General features: G+C 37.8%; 1 protein-coding gene across 4 annotated transcripts in view; it reads right to left on the reverse strand.

The window, feature by feature from the left end:
* The window catches only part of MITF (melanocyte inducing transcription factor), a 287,564-nt gene that overhangs the window by 84,407 nt on the left and 182,222 nt on the right, over window positions 1–20,935 (reverse strand). For all 4 annotated transcript variants that reach the window (XM_066244594.1, XM_066244593.1, XM_066244596.1 and 1 more), the window contains exon 2: window positions 16,282–16,531. In XM_066244594.1, coding sequence (XP_066100691.1) covers window positions 16,282–16,531 — 250 coding nt within the window. The remainder of the gene's footprint in view (window positions 1–16,281; window positions 16,532–20,935) is intronic.

The raw sequence follows: 20,935 nt of genomic DNA on the forward strand, positions 1-20,935 counted from the left end.
GTATATTTAAAATAAACCTGGCCCTGGCCGGTTGGCTCAGCGGTAGAGCATCGGCCTGGTGTGCGGAAGTCCCGGGTTCGATTCCCGGCCAGGGCACACAGGAGAAGCGCCCATCTGCTTCTCCACCCCTCCCCCTCTCCTTCCTCTCTGTCTCTCTCTTCCCCTCCCGCGGGTGGATCCCGGTCGGGCGCATGCGGGAGCCTGTCTGACTGCTTCCCGGTTTCCAGCTTCAGAAAAATACAAACAAACAAACAAACAAACAAACAAAAAATAATTAAAATAAACCTAATGTTCTTTCAAGTCCTTTGTTGTTTTCACCTCACCACAAATTAAATTTCAGTGATCTGTAAGTAAGCATGTCTCAAGGAAAAAGATGCTAGTTCACTGCCCGTCTGAGTTAGGAGGAAGGAGATGGGAGGCTGAGGCTCAGAAAGACAGCCTCCTCATGGTCATGGGCTGGGTACTGCAGCTGATTTCAGGGCTGTAGTATTGGCTGGACAGAGTGAACACAGTGGACATTTTAGGATCCACCGAAAGGTATATCTCAAGACTGCATATCACAAAAATAAGATAGATAAATTATTAGCAAAAATACTCAAAGTGACATGTTTCTAAAAGGTAAAAATAATAAAAGGAAAAAACTAAAATATAAAAGGGAAAGATTAAAGCTTTATTTCATTATAAGATACGGGAGGGAGAACAGCAGATCTTAAACTAAAAAAGAACATATCATGTAAGGAAGAAGTCATGCAATCTCCACTCATGTGAGACTAGATAAAAACAATTATGCGATTTGATTAGAGGCAGAAACTTTGAACAGACAGTGGTTTCCATCAGTTGACTGCTTCTGTAAAGCAGGCCCTGGGGCTCAAGGATGAGAGGCTATGATTAAATGTACTTCGAATCTCTACTTGCCTAAAAATAATTCTCTCAGAAGTGAACAGTTAATAAAATCATATACAGTATTGTCATTGATTTACCTAGATTTCCAGAACAAAACTGTTGACTTCTTAGCTTACAAGTTAAAGGGTAATTCCAGAATCAATAAGAATTTTGATAGCCTAGCACCCATTAATTTTTCTTGAAAATTCAACCCTAATTTTCACCATTTTCCCCAGAATTTTCTGTAAGTAAGCATTTAACAGTTTCCTAATTTGGCTTTTAATCATCAAAATGACTTCTAAAAATTTTACATAATAAGTGTTAATTAGGAGGGAAGTTAAAAACTGCCCAAGCATCCCACCCACTGTCCCACACCAAAAAGTCACTGTAAAAGAACCTGCATAGCCAGGTGATTTTTAAGAATAAAAATTCCTTGCTGCTAAAAGGTAGCTCAACAGTTACCAATTAAAATAATCTATATATCCCACATACTCATCTAGAGAAATTAATGCCAGATTGGTATGCAGAATCAACTTTCCTTTCGCCAAAGCATTATCATTTCAGCCATTTCTCAAGAACCTAGTATGTAACTCGGTCACTGTGGACTTGGTGAAACCTCTGGTTGAAGCGCTGGTGACAGTGATCAGCATCAGTAAGTTTTGTGCCAGTGCTATGTGCTTTGCCAGCAGCATGTCCTGTAGTTCTCACAGTGACACTACAAGCTAGGGATTTTCCTTATCCCAGTCACGTAGACAGAAGAATTGAGCTTGAAAGAATCTGCACACGGCCCATCTAGCTCCGGAGCCCATGCCTTATATGAATGCCATGGCCAGACAGACAACAGCTGTGGCACACAATCAAACATCTGTGGGCAAGGGTTCTCTGCATGACTTTTAAATGAAAAATGGAAATCCGAACAGAGAAGCAAAGTAGATCTAGGAAACAAGGGTCATGCTCAGTGCAGAAGTTTACAAGGCGCATCTTGGGGTTATTTCTGACTTTTTCCTCTCACAGAAGGGGAGAAGGGCAGTAACAAAGGTAGCGTGTCTTCTGGCAGAGGAAGAGCGCACCTCACGGTCCCCACTTGCAAGCCCACCGAGTGCTGGGCTTGGGTGTGCATGCGAGTGCACATTCAGGGCTCCAGCAGCGGAAAGAGCTGCTCTTTCCCATGGAGCTTCTAAAAGTGAATGCTTTTTTTATTCCAACCAGGAGGCAAGCTGGCCACATGTACTGGAGATGCTGCCTTCAGGCAGAAAACTAATCCTGAAAGAGAAGAGGAAACGATGTTGTGCTGATGTCAATGCTGCAGTGTGAAGGCACAGCCAAGACCACGAGCATGTCAGGAAAGACCTTTGACGCCAGACTGGACACCAAGGGCCCGCTCCTGTGAGATTAGAGCAAATGGGGTCCATCATACTGTGAAAAGGCCATTTTGTGCTGTCAGTTAATAAACCAGATTTGGAAAAGAAAGAGTCAATTTTCCTTTTTTAAATAATAGAATTTAAACAATACTTGATAATTTTTAAAAATTTTCCTAAAAAGAAGTAGCTTTTAACCTTTTTAAAAAGTCAAATATTTCCAGGCCCTGTTTGATTAGGCATTGTGCTCTGAGTTCTCACTGATGAAGAAAATATCAAAAATGAGGGAAAAGAATAAATGTAGGGCTAGAAGATGATAGATAAATAGATAGATAGATAGATAGATAGATAGATAGATAGATAGATAGATGATAGATAGACAGATAGATAGATGATGGATAGATATGAAGTACATATTTTATTTACAAACATTTGTGGACAAATGGATTTATTAACCTCCAGAGTTCCTCCAGAGGAACAGTATCCTGCAGCTTAAAGTGGGAACCACTGTGTAATTGCAGAGTTTCTTCTTGTTTTATTTGCAAATCCTCTCCCTAAGATTTAACAAGATTATTCTAGTTTTACCAACTCTGCATATAATGGAACATACCCCATGTACTCTAAAAAGATATTTTGCAATTTCCACTGATCAATTTTACACAGAACAAAATTTCCCTTGCTTGTCTTTCTCCTCCCCTCTCTCTCAAAGCGCCCACCTGCCAGACCATGGCTGCAGAGCTGCCTCGCCTCTCTGCGTGTTTATAAAGAAACATGGTTGATTCTCTTTGTACTAGCATTGTCCAATTTTTCTTATGTCTTACAGATTACTTCCCAGGTCTCCACAGCAGTGACTCCCAAACACAAGCGTGCATTAGAACAACACAGAAGAACAGGCCCACCAACAGCGTTGGCTCAAGACACTGGGAGGCACTCAGGAGTGTGAGTTTCTAACCAGCTCCCTGGCGATGCAGGGCCTGAGGTCCTGGACTCCTCTGAGAACCAGTAAACTACAGAATACTGCCCAAGAAATTCCATTTGGCCTATGTTCTACATACCTCAGGTGCGTGTCAAACTGAATTTTACATCAAAATTATCTATCTTTTCAGGCTGTTCTGATTTATCTCTTGTCCAAGAGTTATCAATAGCCCCACGTGTCAATAAAAATGGGCACAGTGACCCATACTCTTAACATTATATTATGAAGTCTATCAAGATTATGCCAATTAGTGAACTGAAAAAATCCTTGTGGTATATTATTTTAATGCAAATCTGGAAAGCTACTAGGAAAATTGAAATAGACTTTTATAATTACCTACATGTTTAATAACATATTTTAAATACACATTGAGGAAAATATATAATCCTAAACTAAAAAACCCATAAGACTTGACTACATAATGATTTTTCTTTCAGGAAGTCAAGGAATGGTTAATATTTTTCCTGTCTTAGTACCCTTGCTTGTTTAACAGAACAAGAATGCAACTTTACAGGCTCTTAGTAATTTATAAATATCATGTTAAATCTTTCCAACAGTTTACTAATTCCAATACAATAAACTCATTGTTTGCATTAGGAAATAACAAGGTCCCTAAACATAAAAAATTATAATTTAAGTATATTGTTTCTGGTTTAATGAATGGTCAGAAACTACAATAGTATTAAAACAGTAACTTGAGGTGCTTGGTGACTAAGAAGTGGAGGAACACCTTCCCATTGGGTGACTGGCTGTGCTGTGAAGTCCTACACACATACTGCAGTTAACTGAGCAAAGAAATTGCCTCAGTGACAACAGCACAGACAACAACATAACTAAAACTCCACCAAAAAAACTAGTTTGCAATACTCTGCATGCTCACTGAGCGCCGTTGAATGCATAATCAGAGAACAACCTAGGACTAAGAGTCTCCTCTTCCTCCAATGTCCTTTTCGTACAGAAAGCAATGATGAAATGCTGATATATTTATTACCAAGGCCTTAGACATCTTTAACACGCTGGCTTGGTGCTGTGTAAATGCACAGTGTGTAGTTCTGAAAAGAAACTGGAGTGCACCCTGTGACTAACAAGTCAACAGCAGTCGCAAAGGGTGACTTCATTGTGTCCTCCTGCCAGGAAATATCACCACACAGGAGTTGTGTCAGCTAACCTAGACTCCAAGGCTTGTGAGAAAGAAATGACTACATATTTTGTTTTGTTTTTCTCATGTGTTTGTTTCCTTCCGTGGGAGCAGGGGAGCAGCAGGCAAACAGTGCTGAGTGGGCAGCACAGCAGCATGTAAAGCAGCAGGCAGACAACAGTGACGGCTGGAACTGGAGATTAATAACTGGAAGTGACTGTATAATTCCTTATCAACAACAATGAAACGGAGTCGTTTCTCAAGCACTTTCTATGCACCAGCACTGTGCTAACTGCTTTAAATTTGTGCTCCTATAGAGACCAGTGGGTCACATGTGGCTACAGGCACTGAAGGTGTGGCCAGTGCGACTGAGGAAATCCATGTTTTACTTTTATTTTCTTTAAACCTAAATTGAAAGACATAATTAATGGAAATCTTGTTCAAACAGCTTGGGTATATAAATCTACTTTTTCAACTGTAACTATCATAAAATCTAAACACTAGTAGAAGAATTTTGATGAAAATTTAGTGTGAAAATTCAGTTGTGCTTATAGGTATAAAATATATACCTCATTTTAAACAGTTAGTTTGAAAGACTAATATAAAGATTTACTATAAAACATAATTTTAAAGTTCTTTAAATAATTTTTATATTCATTATATGTTGAAATATTTTAGATACACTGAGTTAAATATACTACACTCTTAAATTTATTTTACCTGTTTCTTTTTACTGGTTTTAATGGGACTACTGGGAAATTTAATCTTCCGGTGTGGCTCATATTCTATTTCTATTGGTGGTGCTGCATTGGGTGAAGTATCTCATTTGACCCTGTCTCACAAAGACCCTGCAGAGCACTCCTTTGTCCATTTCACAGATGAGGACATTGAGGCCCAGAGAGAATAGGAAACAGGCCCAAGGTCACCCAGTTCAGAACTGGAGCCAGGCTAATCCCAGATTTTCAACAGGGATACTGATTAGGGTCACACCTCAATGCATAATGAAGCACATCAGTTGTCATTAATGGGAATTTGGCCTCAAATAATAATTCACTGCATTGTTTGGATACCAAGGTTACAAGTCTGAAGTCATATGGTTTTGTACTTCTCATAAATTCAACCTTTCAGGATTAACCTGACTGTCATAAGTATCACCAAACACTTAATAATGCCGGAAGACCAAAGGCCACCACTACAGCCTGTCTTACCAGACGAAGGATTCAAATTAAATTCCATCAAACCACACTGAGCCAATACTCTCTGACAAGCACCTCACATCCAAAACCTCCAAGAGAACTGGAGGTTGTTTTCCAATTTGCTCCCCCTTTCTCTTCACCAAGAGACAAAAGAAAGCTCAGTAATATGTTGAATGGGGTAAAAAAAAAAACATGATAAAGTTAAAGAGGGGTCCATAGATGGCCCTTCAGAATTTGTAAAACACAAATACAAGAGGGTGCATTTCCATCACTGCACAATATTGCTTTGTTTAAGAGCCAAATCTCACTCTTGAAACGTGTTGGTAATAAATCAACAGGCTTTATTTTAAATCAACCAGTTTTATGAAATAAGCCAAGAGTTGAAAGAGGCAGGACTAATTACCAACATTCCTTGATGAATTACTTAGCAGCGTGTGCTAAGTCAATGTGCCACCACGTCTTGATCCCCAGTTTTATCCTGTACTGATTTCCCAGGAGGTAAAAAGAACATGTGGCTAATTAAGGCACCACTCTCCACAGCCAGAAATACTCAAGGTAAAATTTCTTTTGAAAAAAGAAAAGGTTCTTTGCCTGGTACTCATTAATCTAATTTTTACTACTTCACTAGAAAAACAGAGCTAATCTTGTCACCTTGAGGCATTCTCAACTACCATGCAGTGTTCAGAAAAAGAAATGTTACATATTTGTAATTTAGCCAATAAGAATTTCTTAAGCCTTTCCTAACCAGCAGGAATGTCTCTGGTTTGTCGCTTCTAATTAAGTCTCAACAAAATTTCTAGCTCCTAAATTATAATTATACAAAATTCAGTGCCAACAGGGGAGATTACGACTAAGCTATGCCTGGTGGTAAAGTAATAGAAATCTGAATTGATCTTTTCATGTTGGGTCTCTAACTACTTTTTAAATTATTCACAACCTAGTGATTCAAATACCTTTATTCATGTTTAATTTTCAGGACCCTCACACCTTGCTATCTTTCTTGTTGCAAATACTATTAGAGTTATATAATGTGTGTAATTCTATTATACTTACCTGACAGAAATGTGCTGCTCAAAAAGTTGCAGGTAAAAAGAACTTTGCTAAGGCTGCTAAATAAAATGCATGAAAGACAATCATTTTGATTACATTAAGAATAAACGCATATGCATAATACATAATAATGTATTAATAACAGTGCCTTTGACCACCATCATATCCAGTCCCAGATGTCATTCCAGAGGTAACTGGTATAAACAGTCTGGTACAGACTCATGTGACATCTTTTCTAAGCCATTCTCCCTTTTTTAAGAAAGTAATTAAAACATTTGTTTCAAAAAAAGAAATAAACTACTACTTCAACAGCCTCCTGCTTCATTCGCTTCATAAACTCGGACTTTGATTAATCTTATTTTCACAAAGTTATAAAGCAATACACAAAAACATCTAACTTTATAACCAAGGTCTGAAAGACTATAGAACTGTTAAGGAGCTAAGTTTTTCTTCAAGTTCAGGCTCAGAGATGTCAATAAAAAGAGGCATATTCAGGGCAACAGCCAAGATTCTAGGCAGATTGAGGCTACAACCTTGAGCAAGGCCACTGTACTAATTTACATATTTTTAAACACAGATACCACCCATCATTTTAATAAGGCAATGTTAAAATTAGATTTTGCTTCCATATTTCCACAATTTCTATTGTTTAAGAGCATACCTATAGAATAGCAGTTATCATCTGGTGTGTCACAAGACTTTTTAAAACATGTAATACTTGATTACTTAGGGGCACTGACCTCTTTTTCCTTCAATAGTCAATACAACAATAGCTATCCTGTGTAAATGAATCAAAATTATACACAGTTTTTAGCAGATGGGTGAAAAATACATTTTTTGGTGTGCCACAGAATCTTGATAATTAGTTTATGCATGCCATAACATCTAAAGGGAAGTCAATCAGTGGTCTTTCAAATCTAAGTCCTTCGTTTAATTGTTGGGATTAACTAGGTAACATTCATAACGAATACCTGGTGACCTTTTCATACAGTAATTTAAGATTTATTACAACTGACATTATTCACCTCTCATTTAGAATCAAATATCATAAAACCAGTATCACATGAAATGCCATACAGCAGTGGTCCCCAACCTTTTTTGGGCCACGGACCGGTTTAATGTCAGAAAATATTTTCACAGACCGGCTTTTAGGGTGGGACGGATAAATGTATCATGTGACTGAGACAAGCATCAAGAGTGAGTCTTAGACGGATGTAACAGAGGAAATCTTGTCATTTTTTAAAAATAAAACATTATTCAGACTTAAATATAAATAAAACGGAAATAATGTAAGTTATTTATTCTTTCTCTGTGGACCAGTACCAAATGGTCCACGGACCACTACAGGTCCGCGGCCTGGGAGGTTGGGGGCCACTGATATACAGAGAACATTCTGAGGGATGTCAGATGGGAGGGCTGTTGGGGGATAGGGTGAAAAGGGTGAAGAAATTAAGAAGTACAAATTGGTTGTTACAGAATATTCATGGGGATGTAAACTACAGCTTAGGGAATACAGTCAATAATATTGTGATAACTATGTATGGTGTCAGAGAGGTACAAGATTTACTGAATGATCACTCAGTAAGTTATATAATGTCCAACCACCAGGTTATATACCTAAAACTAATATTGTATGTCAACTGTAATTGAAAAATAAAAAGTGATTAAACACACTTTTATTCTTTATGCTTTACAGTTCTATATACTTTAATAATACATTGGTATTATGTTAAATGATTTTTGAAATACTCAATTGGATAGACTCACGCACATCTTATTAAATATGAATTTTCTGCTGAAATTGTGGTGGCATTTGTAGAATGTCACACACAACAAACAGAAAACAACCAGAACTGAAGTTCTAACTTCAAGTGTTAAAATACAATAAAAGCTCTAATACTGCAGGGGCAGGGAAAGAAAAACTACAAATGCCACCACAATTTCAGCAGAAAATTCATATTTAATAAGATGTGCGTGAGTCTATCCAATTGAGTATTTCAAAAATCATTTAACATAATACCAATGTATTATTAAAGTATATAGAACTGTAAAGCATAAAGAGTTGTGATAGGCCGAGTCAACAGGATCTTTAGAACCTAAGTGATCTTTTTTCTTTATTGATTGATTTTAAAGAAAGAGAGTGAAGGGTGGTTGGGGAGAGAGATAGAGACAGAAAGAAACATCAATTTGTTGTTCCACTTGCATTCATTGGTTGAGTTTTGAATGTGCCCTGACTGATGACTTAACCCAAAACCTTGGTGTATTGGGAAGAATGTAAGTGACCTTGAGTAATGATCTTTGGGCATTGTTTCAGAAGCCTTCATTCACGATAGTGCTTTTTAATCAATAATGGTGACTACACTAAACCATAAATTGCCATCATGGTCAATGTAAGAACACATTTAGTCTTTTGTCAAACATACCATGGAGACTCATGGAGATGGCATTCATTATTCAGATGGATGTCCCTTAAGGATTCTGAATGCTTAAGACCATGCACCTCCTGCAAAGTCAGTGAGTGCCTCTGTCATCCTCCCTTCCTCCTCTGTTTTAATATTCTGTTACTGGCGACTCTTTAGAAATGTTTGGAGTACACCCTTGAACTCTAAAAAACAGAGAGGCAGCCAGGTAAATGGTTATAAGTTGCTAGGGTAGGTAGGATGTGGAGCCTCACTGTGTGACTAGGAGCTAGGGACAGATCTCTCTATGCCTCAGTTTCCCGTCTGGAAGACGGAGCTTTTTCTACCTGTTCTACAGGGCTACTAGAGAGATAAAGGAGATAAGAAACATGACGTGTTCAGCCTGCCATCTATTCATCCAATAATTAACGTCCAGGCAGTCATTCCCTTTCCTCCTCCAAGTTCTTTAGGTAGTGCATTTATGCCAATAAATCCTGTTAAAGTTTTAAGATATGGCCTGAATTTCTATAATAAACATTTGCTACACACCCTAGGCTACCACATGAGGTGAGACTGAACATTGCTACCTGAAGTTTCTCAGGTCACCCATTCTAGGAGAGTACTATCACCAAAATTAAGAAATCTGGGCCATGGAGTTTTAATCAAGTGGGTTCAAATTCCAATGCATCACTTACTTCATTGACTGTGGGTGAGCTACTTAACCCCTTTCTCTCAGTTCCCACATCTGAGACAGGGGGATGTTGCACATGCTAACAATGCCTGTGATTCTAACAGTTCTCCTAGGGAGACCCAGACCACCTGGAGTGTAGGGGTCACAATGATAAGAGCCTTAATAAATGGCCTCTGAACACAATACAAAGAGTAGAGTTGGGAAAGATACTGAGTACCATACAGGAATGTTTCTCAACCTTTTGTTCATTATCATCCCCGTAAGGAGCTTTCTTAGACTATTTTTTTCCTAATTGCTTCTCCCTCAATCCCATCCTCATGAAATTTTAACAGGGACATATACTATATATCTGTTTACTATGGCCCTTTAAAGGGCCACAAACCATTGTAACATTGAAGACTTTTTTGCCCTCTAAGAACCAATTTCTGCCCCCCCTGGAGGCAATGTCACTCCTGCTGTGGATGCATGCTCTATAGGCCTCATCACATGAAAAAGAAGTTACCATTCAAAGCCAGATTTAAAAAAAAAAAAAAAGGCCACTCCAAATTTCAATCCTCATCCTTAAGCCCAGACCTTAATATTCTCCTTAAAGTGTTACCCGGACCTCCAGTAGTATGCAAATGTGAGAATTGTGCAAATGAAATGAAAGTGCACCTAAGTGGCTTCTTTTAACAGCAGAAAAAGAGCTGAGCTGGTGACCCTCACAGAAATCCACAAGATGATTCCAGTGACTGCAAAGTCACACACTGATAGATGAGGGGTCCCTCTGAAACCTGCATGTGCAGGCGCTCCTGATCACAGCTAGCCCTAGCCCTGAGGAAATCACACCACCCAGATTCTACTGTACCCCTTGGCAACATAAAAATGTCCTCATGGTCAAAGGAGGAGAAACAATTCCCATTTAGTGCAATATTACCAAGTGAACATGTGATTGCAGATGTTTCAGTGTTTTTGGAAGGATGGAATTAATTCACAGGCTTAGCTCTGTCAAGGTTGAATAGTTTGTGTTAGATAGTTGCTCTCCATGAGTCTGCTCTTTCAAGTGGACCAGACCTAAAAACCGAAGTGAAGATGACTTCAGCCATCATCTCATTACCAGTTACTACTACTCACTAAAAGCAATGCCAACAGAAAATGACATCTTAAACTTAGTAACAGGCTTATGCTAAGCTATGTGCACTACTTAGCCTGTGCTGTTTGATTGACTTCAGCAGCAATGTAGGACCACTCTGAGGAGCACCTTGTTGTTCCAGCCCTGGTATCACCAAGTCTCTACCCACAGGGCTGCTCACAGCAGGGCAGGACACAGGCCCCTGTGAGTGCCCAAGGGGCATCCCTGGAACCCCGGAACAGACTTACTGCTTTCTAATCAGAGTAACAAGTCCCCATTTGGACTAAGGAAGAATGGGGTTTGAAGCCATATTCTCAAAAGTGGAAACAACCCAGAAAGAGAAGAAATTTTATTTCTTCTGTTTCATTTGCAATGTGAACAAAGAGAAAAATAGGGTTGAGGTCTACCTGACCAAAATTGCCAAATGTATTCTTCAGAGCCCCTCCCCCACAGGAGAGCGCAGGGGTGGGAAGCAGCAAGACCAGGAAGGCTGTGCCCTGAGGTGACAGCAGCCCTCCAGGAACCCACACAGGAGAGCGCAGGGGTGGGAAGCAGCAAGACCAGGAAGCCTGTGCCCTGAGGTGACAGCAGCCCTCCAGGAACCCCACGAAGAGGAAGTTGTGAGCGAAGGGGGCAGTTTCCCGTGCAATTTTTCTGCTGCACTGTGAAAATCTGTTCCGAGTTAACAAGTATTGTCTACATTTTTTTTAATCCATAAAAATGAGTTTTAAAAGAAAGAAAATTATCTTATGTATGACACTGAACATATCAAAGTGATACATACTACTTACTGGGTGTCTCAAAACACAGTAGAGGATGAGGACTTTCTCTGGGAACCTGGAAAGTGGGTCCCTTTGTCCTGGAGAAGGATGTGACTTTATACACACAGAGTTTGATCCAAAAACAAAAGGACATTAAAGTTCATAAACAGTCCTGAAATCCAGGCTCACAGAATGCTTGTGTGACTCATACTTTAAAAAAAAAAAAGCATGATGGCCCACAAATGAACATGAGTAAATATATGATAGCCTACAGATTATGTTGTTAGAAGAATTCTCAGATGTTCTTTTTTATGGGGACAGTGCCTTTAGCAACAGCTTCCCCTAACAAAGGGACTGAGGCACACTGACCTGAGATGTGCATGTCTGCATGCTTCTTGCAGCCACTGTGATGCTAATATTCTGTGTTCCCAGCTAAATAAGTCAGGGACAAGATCTAAATGCATAATGAGCTGTGGGAGTATCTCTCCTGATAATTTGTGACCCAACAGCCCTCTGAAAGTCCAGACACCCTTTTCCGAGTGACTTTATTATACCTAAAAAATAAGCAACACCTTGAAAATTCTAGACCAGGTAGATTTCGTAAGTTAGAGAAAGCCCAGCAATTTTGTCATCTGTCCTTGCCCTTATTAGCAAAAGCTCAAGGATGCTGGGTGTCTAACGGGGAACAAGGAAGAAGGACTTCCATTCCGACTCCCCAGAATAACTATCCAAACAGCAGCCACTGTATGAGACTACCACCACATAAATGCCCAAGTGAACTGAGTGTACAATGCAGTGGGCCTTGCCTAAACGTGTTTCTTTATCTGATGAATAGCAAATATCATTTCCAAGTCTGCAACAATCTGCCTAATTCCTTAAACTGTCCGAGACAATTTGGAAAAAAAGGAAAAATTAAAAAATAGAATATTTAAAACTACTTAAAATATCCGAAAGTTAAAATCTTTTTTTTAAAGGAGGGGTTTAAATTAATATAACCTTCCTCCTAAGCAGAGCAGAAAATTTCAATGGACAATCTATTCCAAGGAGAACACCTTACCCTTAATTTTTTAAAACCCAAGGTGCAGAAAGGAAGGGAGAGAGGTAGTAATCCTTGGCAATTCCCTGCAAATTTTTAAACAGAGAAATGCTTTCTAAGTACAAACTATAAACTGTCAGAGTGCACACTGTGAAAAGGAGTGGGGAGAGACGTTAGGATGAACTTGCCAGTCCAAGATCGGAACAAACTAAATCCGCATTAGACAGATGATACAGTAAAAACACAGGAGTGATGTGAGTGAGGCCAATAACATAGTGGCTGGTACACAACACTTCTTTAGCTATGAAACCTGACATGTGTCTACAAAGTCTACTCCTGGGTCCTCTGTTTTTATTTGGAAGCAAGCTAGATCAAATTGCAAACCTCAGGTCTGTATGACTCCTATGTCAACAAAACCCACCTGTAGAAGAAACTGCTTCTATTAATAGCTCTTATTGACTCTTTTTAATAATGCATAATTTAAAATACAAGATGTGTTCTCTACTACAAAAATGTATTATGTATTGTATTGGTTAATTTATAAGGATATAAAAACAACCTTAATTGAGTAGGGTTGTTCTTAAACCCAGAAGATCTCTCGAGTGCTGAAATAATAGATAGCAATAAAAATAATCATTCCATGTCACCCAACATTAAAACCAATAAAAGAAATAAAGCCATAAATTGATTAAACCAGTATAGAGACCAGAGTCTGATACCACAAACCTTCACAAATTTACAGACTGAATGACGACCACAGGAGGAAAAGGAATGTAAATTTCCACCCTCTAATGCAAATTCCAAAGATTAGACCTGGTTTACAGATGCTGTGAACTATTTTTAAATATGCTTTATAACTCTTCATAATTTTTAAGCATAACTCTGCTAAATATATATATATATTATAAAAATTATATTTATATATATTATATATACTCACAAAAATTAGGGGATAATTTATAGCTTCATATTCATTTTGAAATATCGCCTAGTTTTTGTGAGCAGTAGTTTAACCAGAAAACACTAATTTAGCTTTTCAAAACAGTCATTCAACCCACTGACAGTATAATGTTGTTAATTTGAGCTTATGTGTGTCATCTTCTATCAGGTTCTTGCAAACCAGCGGGCGATTGAAGGACTTAACTAGGGCTCTCTAGCACATGCACACCTCGACTTCCACTGAGAAGCAGGTATGTTCCAATTCAGCAATTCAAATCTTTAAAAAATAAATGAGGAGTTTATTCAGGCTACACTATGAGAAAATATTTATTCAATATAATCTGTATCATAATATGCTCAATTCGTATACCCGATATTACTCATTCATTGAATATGTAAATTCATCGGAAAATGGTACAAGATCAAGCAAATTAACTGTTTTTGTTATTAACCATTGTCTTTACAAAATAATGCTTAAGATTTAAAATGAAATGGGAAAAGATTATATTTATCTCACCTTTCTATAATAAATATCTCATAATATATTTATACATACAATTTTTGAAAGTACATAAGAACAAAGTCTTTAAATATCTGAAGCAATCATTACATGGTTCTCTCCTTAAAAATGTTATTTGAATTTCTTATAATGTCATATAAAATTATATTTTTCTACTTGGTCTTTCACTTAAGATTACAAAAATCTATCTAAGCAGCTATCAAATTCTCCTCATTGCTATGCCAACATTCTTGTTCTTTGGTTATATGACGCACTTCACTACTTTACATAACTGAAGTAAAAAATGCACACATTAGAGAACAACTATATTTAACATGAAATAAATTTACCAATTGCTCATTTGTAGTTAGATTTAGTCTCCCAGTTTAAATAATTTATTTGTGCTTTAACTTAGGACATTTTTTCTGGCACATGAAAGTAAAGGCTGCAGTTCAGGCCAGAGTTACAGGAAACCACAACACCTGAGGGAGATGCGTGTATGACTCTAACCTCGTAGTAGAGATTTTTAATGTTAATCACTTTCAAAATAATGTATCTTAAGTAATAAAAAATTTTTAGGAATGATGCTGATTTCTAACATAATAGGGAAATAGTTCAACACATTTTTATTTGGGTAATTTCTCCACCATGGAATATAATGTCCTTAATAGGAATACTGACTTCAATTAATATACGTTAATATTATATTAAATTTTACCTTTGAACTGGACATAAACTATTCACACAAACCCATGATATTTCTTCTAAAACTTGTCCTTCAGATCTAAAGAGTTGACTATTACAGTGAATAAAATAAGATATATCTCTCCATGTTTTATTACAAATTCATATAACTTTAAATAATCTAAGGTATAGACAAAACAATTATGATTTCTGTGAACAGGAGACCAGAACAAGTCTTAAATAAACCTTAAATCTATAAAAACTTAGTGATTGTCAATCTTCACCCAAGCAGAACAGAAAGATTTAATATATACTCTATCCCCAGAAGAAAACCTTGCCTTTACTTGGGGAGGGTAGAAGGAGAAGGGATAAAATATTCATTAATTGAGGCAATATCCAGAATTTCAATCAACTTGAGTAAAATTTTATGCCAAACTGTTTGGGTCTTTTTTGTGCTAACTGAATTTTAATTTTTTTTCCATGAAAGAATTTTATTATTTCATCACTACATTTTTAAAAGGTCTTTGTAAATATAAAACAATTGACTTTAAATTTGTTTTTTAAAGAATCTCTTTCTTCCTAGTAAGGATTATATGTTCTTCCCAATTATAACATATCAGTCCCTCTATTTGCTTTAGTAGTAACTTTAAATATCTGGAGATTTATTTTTGACCACACAAGTGAATGCAAACACCAAAGGTGAATCACCAGTGTGTAAAGTTCACACTGTTTAGTGAACAGTTACACTCAGGACTCTTCAGAATTTATATATTATGTGAAAAGGTTAAAAAAAATTTTTTAAGTAAGAGAACTTCACTTACTTTCTTTGCATCAGTCATATGTAAGAGTTGGAGTAATTATCTTTAAACTAGGAGTATCTTACCATTTTGATGTGGAGGACACATGCATGAGATAGAATTCTACTCTTAGACCTGTTACAATTTTCCTTGTAATTAGGAAGGTGTATGTCCCTGATAAAATGATGCTAACAGCCTCCTGCAGTTTCCACTCCAGGAAGAAATCAAAGAGACTCAAAACAGACAACTCATTTCTGTTAGACAATTATGTGCTCTGGTTATTAAAGCGTAGGAAGCTCTTCTAGCGTTTTCTATCTGAAGAGACTTTCTAAAAGAATCATATTCCATAGTCAAGATTATTTACTAAATAAAGGAGAAAATTAAAGAATGGCCATGAAATGTATTAGGGATAAATGTATATAAGTTATTAAAAGAGGTTTATTTTAGATAATTGTACATTTGAACCTTTCCCAGAGAAAGATGGAAAGATATCGCTAAAGCAGACACCTATTCCTACTTGTGATTTCTCATAGAACATCATTCTTCCCCCCTTAAGTGAAGTTTACCAGTAAATTTACAGGAGTTTGCATCTGTCTTTTAAAATTCAAAGTCATGGAGGTATCAATTGGGTTGCAATGACAAATATGATCCAAACAGGTCAATATTACCAAATTACACATTCAGATAAATAAAACACCTAGAAAATGGAAAATGCTGGTTTGGCAGAGGGCTTGGTCCAACAAACAAGAACAATCCTCACATACCTTAAGGACTTCCATCGGCACCTGGGTGGCAGAGGGAAGGGTGGTGGGCACGCTGACGTTTATGGCTGGTGTCTGACTCAGAGGCACTCTCTGTTGCATGAACTGGGCCGCCTGCAGCTTCTGCTGCTGCTCCCTGCGCTCCTGCTCCTGCATCTGCTCACGCATGAGTTGCTGGCGTAGCAAGATGCGTGATGTCATACTGGAGGAGCTTATTGGAGGCTTGGAGGCCCCAGGATGCTCCTCGGAACTGCTGTAGAAAGACCAAAAAAACACACATTTACTTTCCTAATTAGACCCTTTGTTTGTGTTTTGAGGTATCCTCAATTGCAGCAAACTAGGAAATAAGCCTACATGTAATCAGGTTGCAGAGTCGACTCCAAGACTGGAAAGGTAGCAGCACTGAAGTCAGCAGATGAATTAAAATAAGTTAGCTTGATTACATCTAAGCATTTCTATCACGTGCCTTAACTGGTTTGAGTATTTTTGTTTTTTGCTTTTTTACACTTTAGATTGCATATTACTCACCACCAAATACAGCATTGCCATACAACAGGCCAAGAAGCAACGCATTTCAATGGTACCTGGGCTTCCACATTTAAGAATGAATTGCTTGATTTGCTTTTATACCGGATCTAACCAAATAACTACTTTTACATGTTATCCCAATTCCTTGCAGATGTCTAAAATATTTACTAACATGGAGTGCTTTAAAGAAAAAGGTGAATTGTGTCAATGGAAATATGTTTCTAAAGTACGGGAAGCAAAATCATTAATGAAAGATGCATTTGGATGAGAACGTTAGCACTGAACGGGAGCTCGGTCTTTGAGAAAGGAGGAGACCTGCTGGTTGACAGCCCAGTCCGCCTCCACCCGGTTTCTCCGGACCGTCTGCCCTGCAGACTCACACTGCTGGGCTGTCTCCTCTGTGCACTCTGTGCTTCCCCGTGTAGCTTACTTCTCATGTGGGACTTGCTCTTCCCCAAATTATTCAAAATGCTTAGACACTAGTCATAAGTTAAGAAGAAAAAAATTCCTAATTTTTCTATATATGTTTTGGGTTGCTTAAACTGCCAGCTCGGTGACATCATCAAGTTATTAAACCCCTCTTTGTTTTAGATACCATATCCAGAAAAGAGGGATAACAATAGTTATTTTCCCAATTACCCATTTATCAAAATGGGAGGTGTTTGTTTAATTCCTGTTGCATCATTCTATTTTTTCTTTTTTTTACTATTTATTTAGAAATTAAATTTAATGGGGTTACATTGGTCAATAAGAATATATAGATTTCAGGTAAACATCTCTACAGCATTTGAACTGTTGATTGTGTTCTGTGTCCATCATGCATCATTTTATATATTTATATATATATATATATATATATATATATATATATATTTTTTTTTTTTTTTTTTTTTTTTTTTTTTACAGAAACAGAGAGAGGGAGAGACAGGGACAGACAGACAGGAACAGAGAGATGAGAAGCATCAATCAATAGTTTTTCATTGTGACACCTTAGTTGTTCATTGATTGCTTTTTCATATGTGCCTTGACCACGGGCCTTCAGCGGACTGAGTAACCCCTTGCTCGAGCCAGCGACCTTGGGTCCAAGCTGGTGAGCTTTTGCTCAAACCAGATGAGTCCATGCTCAAGCTGGCAACCTCAGGGTCTCAAACCTGGGTCCTCCGCATCCCAGTCTGACGCTCTATCCACTGTGAAACCGTCTGGTCAGGCTCATCATTATATTTTAAAGACCTAACTCATACGGATTTTGTGAGGATTAAATAAAATAGAAAAATTCACATAAATTATCTAATACAAAGAGCACCACGTAGTACTGCCTCAATAAACAGTCACTGTTGCTATTATTATTATTATGTAGAAATTTTTTTTATTTTATTGGGGTAACATTGGTCAATAAATTTACATAGGTTTCAGATGTACCATTCCATAATAAATCTCCATATACTGCACTATACATTTGCCACCCCAAGTCAAGTCTTCTTCCATCACCATTAGTTGTTTTCAATTTCTAGCAATATATATATATATTTTAATTTTTATTAATTTTTAATTTATTGTTTACATGGATTCAAGTGTCCCACTGTCTAGCAATATATTTTTATAAAAAATATGTTTATGGGCCCTGGCCAGTGGCTCAGTGGATAGTGTGTTGGCCCAGCATATGGATGTCCAGGGTTTGATTCCCAGCACACAGGAGAAGCAGCCATCTGCTTATTCCCCCTCCCCCTTCTCTCTCTCTTCTCCTCCCACAGCAGTGGCTCAACTGGTTGGAGCATGGCCCCCAGCGTTGAGGATAGCTCAATTGGAGCGCATCAGCCTCAGGTGCTAAAAATAGCTCAGTACTTGAGCATCAGCCCCAGGGCTGCCGGGTGGATCCCAGTCAAGGCACATGTGAGAGTCTGTACCTGTATCTCCCCTCCTCTCAACTAAACATATATATGTTTGGGACAAACAGTACAAAATCTTAGCATCTGAAACTGGAAAAAAAGTAACATTTGAGAAAATATTCACTCTTGTGTAAGTCACTCTCCAAGGGAAACACCCTTATTCCCCTCCTTGAGTATAAACCCAGTATAGTCTTTATCTTCTAACAAAAAATAAATAACTAAATCCCGTAAATCATTGGCCATCCTTGTGAATGCCTTCAAATTCTGCAGGTAACAGAACATGCTAGAGGATGAAGAACTGTTTGTGCTTCACCCTCCCCCGTTCCAGAAAACTACACAATAAAAGTCCTGCTAATAGTCTCCTTGTTACTCAGCACTAGAAACTGTTTCAGTAAATTGTGATTGGTTCATATAAGGTAATATAATGCAGCCATTAAAAATGATGTGGAATTATATTTGTTGTTCTGAATAACAACTACACAGTATAATAAACTTATTTGTAATTCTTCTTTTAAGTCATTCTTCTAAAATTTATATTTTTAAAGGAACTTAAAATTTTATTTTTCAATTATAGTTTGCAGTTAATATTATTTGTATTAGTTTCTGGCATACAGTGTAGTGGTTAGACAATCATATACTTTACTATTTGTGATATCCTGGATGGACCTAAAGGGTATTATGCTAAATGAAATAAGCCAGTCAGAGAAAGGCAAATACCATATGATCTCACTCATATGTGGAATCTAAAGACCAAAATGAGTGAACAAACAAAATAGAAACAGACTCACAGACACAGAGTACAGACAGTTGCCAGAGGGGAGGAAGCTTGAGGGACTGCGTGAAAAAGGGGAAGAGATTAAGAAGGGGCAGTTACAGAACAGTCACACAGATATACGCTGCAATATAGGAAACAGAGTCGATAATACTGTAATAACCTAAGTATGTATGGTGTCAGGTGGGTATTGAGAATGAGGAAGGACACAATTTAATATATTTAGAAAAGCCAGATGCAAAACAATACTCAAGGTACAATCCAATTTTTTTACACTGCTAATGAAAAAGTCTAATGATAATATCTCTCTGAGCCATTGCTGATATATATTACAGTAATTTAAGAAACCTTAACAGTGTTATCAAAAGCTATGAAATTGTTCAGATAATTTGATTAAAAATTTCATTAGTGGACAACTTTCCTAAGAAAATAACTCAAAATGCAGAAAACCTGACATTACAAAGCTATTTTAAGTTGCAAACAATTCTAAAACACCTACACTTGTTAAGGATAGTTAAGTAAATTATAAAGGTAGATGTTAGTCAAAGGGTACAGACTTTTTCTGGGGATCTGAGGTACAGCATGATGGCTATAGGTAATAATTTTACTCACTAAAAACAGTGGTAATTATGTGAAGTGACAGGTGTGTTATTTAGCTTGATTATAATCATTTCACAATAAATACACGTATCAAATTATCACATTATACACCTTAAATGTATACAATTTGCATCAATTACACCTCAACAAGGCAGGAGAAAAATTAAAACTGTTAAAGAGATTTAAGCACAAAATAAGTTTAAAAGAAGTAAATCTGGCCCTGGCCGGTTGGCTCAGCGGTAGAGCATCAGCCTGGCGTGCAGGGGACCAGGGTTCGATTCCCAGCCAGGGCACATAGGAGAAGCGCCCATTTGCTTCTCCATCCCTCCTCCTTCCTCTCTGTCTCTCTCTTCCCCTCCCGCAGCCAAGGCTCCATTGGAGCAAAGATGGCCCGGGTGCTGGGGATGGCTCCTTGACCTCTGCCCCAGGCGCTAGAGTGGCTCTGGTCTCGGCAGAGCGACGCCCTGGAGGGGCAGAGCATCGCCCCCTGGAGGGCAGAGCATTGCCCCTGGTGGGCATGCTGGGTGGATCCTGGTGGGGCGCATGCGGGAGTCTGTCTGTCTCTCCCCGTTTCCAGCTTCAGAAAAGAACAAACAAACAAAAAAAAAGAAGTAAATCTTAATACATGAATTTGATAACATAGTATTTTTTTAAATACACAACTACAGACCAAAGTACCTGCTCACAAAAATTAGGGGGTCAGGGAACATGCCGATACTCCAGTACTTCCAGCCTTTTGTATAGTGCATTTTCACCAATGAAATCAAAGCTGGGTTTGCATCTCATTTGCATAATTAAACGTTTTTTGACTTATCATTTGCTTTTCTGATGTTCTTGTTTATTTTTTCTTTTTTTTTTTTCTTTATTCATT

The sequence above is a fragment of the Saccopteryx bilineata genome, chromosome 10, assembly GCF_036850765.1.
Source record: "Saccopteryx bilineata isolate mSacBil1 chromosome 10, mSacBil1_pri_phased_curated, whole genome shotgun sequence".
Classification (NCBI taxonomy): Eukaryota; Metazoa; Chordata; class Mammalia; order Chiroptera; family Emballonuridae; genus Saccopteryx; species Saccopteryx bilineata.